The sequence below is a fragment of the Tamandua tetradactyla genome, chromosome 9 (assembly GCF_023851605.1).
Source record: "Tamandua tetradactyla isolate mTamTet1 chromosome 9, mTamTet1.pri, whole genome shotgun sequence".
Taxonomy (NCBI): Eukaryota; Metazoa; Chordata; class Mammalia; order Pilosa; family Myrmecophagidae; genus Tamandua; species Tamandua tetradactyla.
In genome coordinates, this window is record NC_135335.1 from 10,745,080 (window position 1) to 10,751,079 (window position 6,000).

Genomic DNA, 6,000 nt, shown 5'->3' on the forward strand with positions numbered 1-6,000 from the left:
TACCTGCCAAGACAAAGGTTGTGAAAGGAAAAGGCACGGAATAGGCAACTTTAAGAGTGCCCAGAGAAAGTGGTTTCTTGTAGGGAGAGAGAAACAGCTGGCAAGCCAGGGGAGGCACCCCAAGGTGCAGATCATGCCCCACTGTTTCTAAAGGCCTCAGTCCCATGAAAAACCAGCTGCCAAAACCAGTGATGGAATGGAAATGAACCACTCTGCTCTCACAAACCCCTATTTCACCCCAAAAGCAATCAATCCATCAGTAATAAGAGTCAACCACTGCAGAGATAAACCCTGTCCAGAACTCAGAACTCCTCGAGTTCCTAACTGCCCAGATAACAAGACAGTGAGGAGGTAACAAAACAAAAAATATAAAAAAAAACTTTAAAAAGGTAAGATTTTCCAGAGAAGAATATTAACACACAAGAGGATATAACAATGGCTCCATTTGGTTACGAGAAGGGAACAAGAGGCAAACATAGAGGATAAAATGAAGGAAAAAGATGCAAAAAGGACTGCAGGCCTAGAGGAGAAGAGCTCCTCTTTTAATCATTTGTGTTTTTTTTTTGCCTAAAAAAGTTCTCCACCTAGATGGGTGCAACAGGCAGGGGACTCGCCACAGAGCACTGAGCAAAGGCAACTGGAAATGGTGAAAGAAAGGGGAGGGGTGGAATGTGGAAACCTCTCTGCTCAGAGGTGAGATGACACAGAAAAGGCTAAGGCTTGGGTGACACATGAGAACAGTGATTGCCAGGATGGGGGCGGGGGGAGTGGTACATATAGGGTCCTGAGGCTAGAGAGTAGCTCAAAAAACTAGCAAGCATAATTCCCGGACTGGGAGTTACAAATATTAGCTAAATGAGAAGAACGCTGGAAACTAACATGGAGATGAAAAACTGACTGAGGCATAGTAACAAAGATGGGGTGACGGTAAAGAAAAAGCAAGGCAGCAGCAAGGACGAAGACACTATAAGTGACAGTTAGGGGACTGAGATGACAGGAAGGCATCGTGGTTTGTGCTGCAGTGTAAGAAAAAGAAAAGCAACGACAGTGTTGCAGCAAGGCACGGAACAGGACTCAGCAACAGGTTATGGATACTTTGGGTCGGGAACAGTGAGTCTTTTCCTTCGGTAGCAAGAGTCCAAGGAGAAAATTGGTAAAGCACTCGGTGGGAAACGGGGAGGCCCAGGGGGGTAACAGACAACCCCGGGGGAGGAGAACGTGAGGGGTCCAAAGACGCACAAGGGAGTGATGACTGGAACCCCAAAGACAACCTGTGGGAAATCTATGCGCATGACAGCTGTATGAGAAACGCGGAAGCAACAAATGCCAGTGCCAGGAACCAGGGAGCTCCCGGGGAAAAGAAGGGAAAGTGATGAGCAAAGAGTAGGCGAGCGATTTGGAAAGGTGATGAGGGTGGAGCTGGTGGGTTGCAAGCAAGAGAGTGCACAATTTGGAAAAGGAAGAAGCAAGGCAGAAAAAAGCTGGGGAACCAAAAGGGGAAAGGGCTCGGGACACACTCCAGAGCAAGGACCCTAAGGGTGATAACGAGGGACTGGGAGAACCGGTGCGGGCGGGCAGAAGGAAAGCAAGGCTAGAGAGACGAGGGAGAGGTGGACAACAATCTGTGACAAATCGCAGGGTGCTATTTGAGGCGCAGGAGGGTGGCTGCTTTAAGCGTGGGTGGAAGAAGACCAAAAAGGGCCCCGAGAGAAAAAGGGAAGAGAAGGGGAAGCCGGGGAGGTAATACGGAAGAGCGCAGGAGGGCGGTGAGGGGATAAGGGAGGGGGGGGTTGGCAGAAGGACAAGTGTGCAGCCTGGAGTCACGACAAGGTGGGTCCCAGGACAGAACTCAGAAGGGGATGTAGAGGGCTGGGAGCCAAATGACAGGGCAGCCGAGGCTTGCAGGATGGCAGCAGGGGCACGAGGACAGCAGAGGAGGGAGGAGGCTCCGCAAGGTGCCGGGGCCCAGCCAGAGAATTCGGGGAGCCCTCAGGGCTCCTTACCTGCTCCGTGTCCCTCTCGTTCAGCGTGGGTAGGGGGGTCCGAGCGCTGGACATGGCGCCGGTATCTCAGGGGAGGGAACCGAGAAGCTTGGAGAAAGGGAGGGAAGGGAAGGCGCGGAGCCCAGCCGGGCGGGGCTTCTCACAGCAGGGGCACCCGCCTCATGGGCCCCGGCCGGGGGTGCGGGGAGGCCGGGCAGCCGCTCACGCCAGCCCGGGGATTCGCCGCTCGGGCTAGGCCGCGCCGGCTCCGAGCGGCTCCGGACCGCACCCCCCCGACCCCCGGCTGGGCTGTGCCGCCTTTCGGCCCGGCCGCGCCGCTCCGCCTACTCTCTGCCGCAGCAGCCGGCCGCCTGCCTCGCTCCTCCCCTGCCCTCAGCGGCACTGCTCGGCGCCCGGCACACAGGCAGCCGCCGCCGGACCTGCTGCTCCCAACATGGCCGCCACCACCGCCGGCTCTCGGCTCTTTCCGCCGGCAGTAGCCGGAAACATCCGAAGCGTCTAGGAATGGGAGGGGGGGGCGCGCCTCCTCCTCCCGGCCACTGAGTACCGGTGAATTCCGGAAACACCCGAAGAGGGTAAACCCCGGGGGCGCGCGCGCGTCTTCTCTATTCCGAAGACCAAGCTTCGGCTCTGTTTACGGAAACCCACGAAGCGACTCCGGGTACTCCAGAGCCATCCAGCCACGCCCACCAATCTTTCCCCGCCCACTTCAAGCTGGTTCTCGGTAGTTTCCGGAAACACCCGAAGCATCTCCGCGTGCTGTAAATCGGCCCCGCCCCCGCCCCGCCCCGTCCCGCCTCCGAGGGCGGTGGTCGGCCATTTCCGGCAACACCCCGCGCCCGGTGGGCCCCCAGTCGTTCCCCCTGGGTGGTACCCATTGTCCGACTCTTCGTTTCTTTCCGTCAGTTTTAGGGTATTTTAAAGCCTGAATGGGGAGCGTGAGTCACAAGTCCGCGTTTATTATTTGACTAAAAAGAAAATAAGGTTGTGAACCTTCCCTGCAGTTGGCATCCGTTGGTTCCAGAATGACTGTCCCGCTGCGTGGTCAGCTCGAAAAAGCCGTCTTCTTTCATCCGACCGCTCTGTCAACGTGCCTGTCAAATGCAGCGTAATCTGTTTTTACCTACCTGCCATCCGTCTTTTGGCCTTTGTTTACCCACCCGTCGGTCCCCACACCTATGCCGGACTCATCAGGTCCCGGGTAGACAACGTCAGCGGCCTTCGCTCCCGGGGTTTGGAGGCTCCAGAGGTCCCCCCGACCTTCAGAAACGAGGAGTCCTGCATTCCGGCCCCAGCTCTGACGAGTGAAACTGCTGTGTGATCTTGGAAAAACCACATCACATCTCTGAGCTTAGGTTCTGCTGCCCTATCTGGAGAGAACCCAGGTCTCTGTTGCATGTTGCCCTTCTAAAGAGTATCTTTGCATTCCGTTTAGCTTTTAAGATGTCCCTATAAGCTAAGGGAGAAGAAACATTCTTATCTTAACTCACAAAGTCTGAGACAAAGAGGCTCACGGAAAAGAAAAGGGAAACTGGTGAACATGAGAAATTCTCAGAATGGCACAAAGAATGGGCCCCAGGAGAGGTTCCTTTTCTTCTCTGGGCCTCAGTTTCCCCATCGGTTCATGAGCCCCTGAAAGCTCTCCCAGCTTTGGAGAACCCCTGCCTCTTAACAGGAAGTCGATGTGGGCCGTCCACGCCTCGTTTCTTCCTAGACCTTCTCACCAGGGAGAGGGCAGTAGGCTGGGTCTGATTTCTCTGGCTCCAAGGTTCCCCCGACCTGTTATACCCCAGACATGTTGGAACTTGTCCCCTAGGACTCAACAGAAGCTTAAGGTGGGTAGGAGCCAGAGATCAGGCTCAGGCAACGAGTCCCCAAAGCAACGGAGCAGAGAAGGCCCTGGCAGTTACAGGGAAAACTGCTGATTGCACTCAGACCTTTGACTTCCCACCCAGTTACAGCAAAAGAAATTGACAGCTGAGCAGAGGCCAGGAGAGGGGTGTGAAAGTATTTCCTAAGGCGGCAGGTATGAGCTACAGTCTTAGTAAGTGCACGAGGCTCTTGGACACCTCCTCACCCCAGCTCTGTCATTGAGGAACAAGTTGATGAAGGAACACAGAAGGAGGCCAGGGAAAAAGAGGAAGAGGTGTGAACAGAGTATCTTCCACTCCCCAGCGCCACCTCAACCTCTGATTCCTCCCGAAAAATCCATGAGAGTGATCTGCCCTCTGGTGGCCAAAGGGGCATGATGCTCCCTTGCCTGATACTATATTAAGGTTGAGAAATCCGGGAAAAGAGGGGAAAGGGTTGGAGGGGCAAAGAAGTTGGACTCACTGGTCTGTCCCTGGCCCCTGCTCTCCTCTAAGCAAACTCCACCTTGTCCATGCGTTTTCTCGCCTGCCCTCTTACTGTCAGCTCTCCCACCTGCCCCACCTCATCTGGGCTCCAGCCTTGGTCTCAGCTCAGGGCTGCCTAACCAGTTTCAGGCCTGGAATTCCGACTCCATCCAGTTTATGTCGCCAGACATGCCAGAATAATCTACCTGAAGTCCAGCTCCAAACACATCTCTGCCCTCTTTGAAGGCCATCTACAGTTTGCAGGGCTGGCTTCCTGACCATGTGACACGTGCAGTCACTCAGAAGGGCCCTGTGCTCCTCTAACGCTCTGCTGTCATTACCTTGAAAATTTTTAACAAAGGGGTCCTGCATTTTCAGTTTGCACTGGGTCCCACAAATTATGTGACTGGTCCTGGCTGTTAGGATAAAACATTTAACTTGCATTTCAAGTTTTGCACGATTTGGCCTCAATTTACGTTGCTCCTCTCCGACAGGGTACCGCTGATTGACACCTCACCCTTACTCCTGCCATGCCACCTCCATGACTTTGTTCAGTTTATATCTCCACTGATTTCCCATCACCTATCCCAGCTTCCAGATACACGTGAAGATCTAGTTCAAACGATACTGTCTCAAATCGCTGAACCTACCTAGCTAGCTCGGCTCAGAAGATTATGGCCACACACTTACCCCCTCTCTAATTTGCATATAATTCATTTATTCAACAAATCTTTATTGAGCACTTGCTACATTCTAGGCGCTGTTGTAGGCTCCTCAGGTATATCATTGAACAAAGTGGACAAAATCTTTGCCCTTGGTGAGATTACATTTTAATGGGGGGAGAGAGACAATAAACATAATAGTAAGTACCACTATGGGAATAAAGTAGAGTCAGCTAAGGGTTGCAAGAGTGAGAGGGCAGAAAACGGAGTGCAGTATTAAGGAGGTCATCATAGGCCTCCTTGAGTTGACATTTGAAAAAAAGACTTGAAGGAGGTGAGGGAGTGAGCCCTGCAGATAACTGGGGGAAAAGCAATCCAGACAGAGGGACTGGCCAGTGCAAAGGCCCTGACCCAAGCGTGTGCTTGGCCTGATGGAGGAAAAAGGAACAGAGTGCGTGAGGGGTATGTGTGATAGGGGATGAGGGCAGAAAGGTGACGAGGAGCGAGGCTGGTGGATCTTGGCTTTGGCTGTCCCTGGAAGTGAGATAGGCTGGAATGACATAGTCAGACTGGCTGCTGGGTTGAGAATAGAGTGAAGGGCAGAAGCAGAAGCCTTGAGGCCAGGAAGGAGGTGGGCTGGTGTGAATCGGTTGTGCATCCCAGAAAAGCCATGTTCTTTAATTGACTGATTAATTAATTAATTATATTTATTGAACATACCAACATACAAACACATTCTTACCATACGATCATTCCATTCTGCATATATAATCAGTAACTCACGATATCGTCGCATAGTTGTATAGTGATCATCATGATCAATTCTTAGAAAAAGTCATGTTCTTGAATCCTCATTCAGTATTGCTGGGTGGGATCTCTTTGATTGTTTCCATGGAGCTGTGACCCACCCTGTTGTGAGTGGGACCTGGATTAGGTGGTTTCCACGGAGGTGTGTCTCCATCCATTCAAGGTGGGGTTCCTTACCAGAACCCCAGGGGG

General features: G+C 52.9%; 1 protein-coding gene across 1 annotated transcript in view; it reads right to left on the bottom strand.

Moving 5' to 3' along the window:
• MARK2 (microtubule affinity regulating kinase 2) overlaps nucleotides 1-2,224 on the bottom strand; it is a 62,563-nt gene extending 60,339 nt beyond the window's left edge. Inside the window, exon 1 of the mRNA XM_077115893.1 lies at nucleotides 2,004-2,224. Coding sequence (XP_076972008.1) covers nucleotides 2,004-2,057 — 54 coding nt within the window. The 5' untranslated portion in view covers nucleotides 2,058-2,224. The remainder of the gene's footprint in view (nucleotides 1-2,003) is intronic.
• Between the last annotated feature and the right edge of the window lie 3,776 nt (nucleotides 2,225-6,000).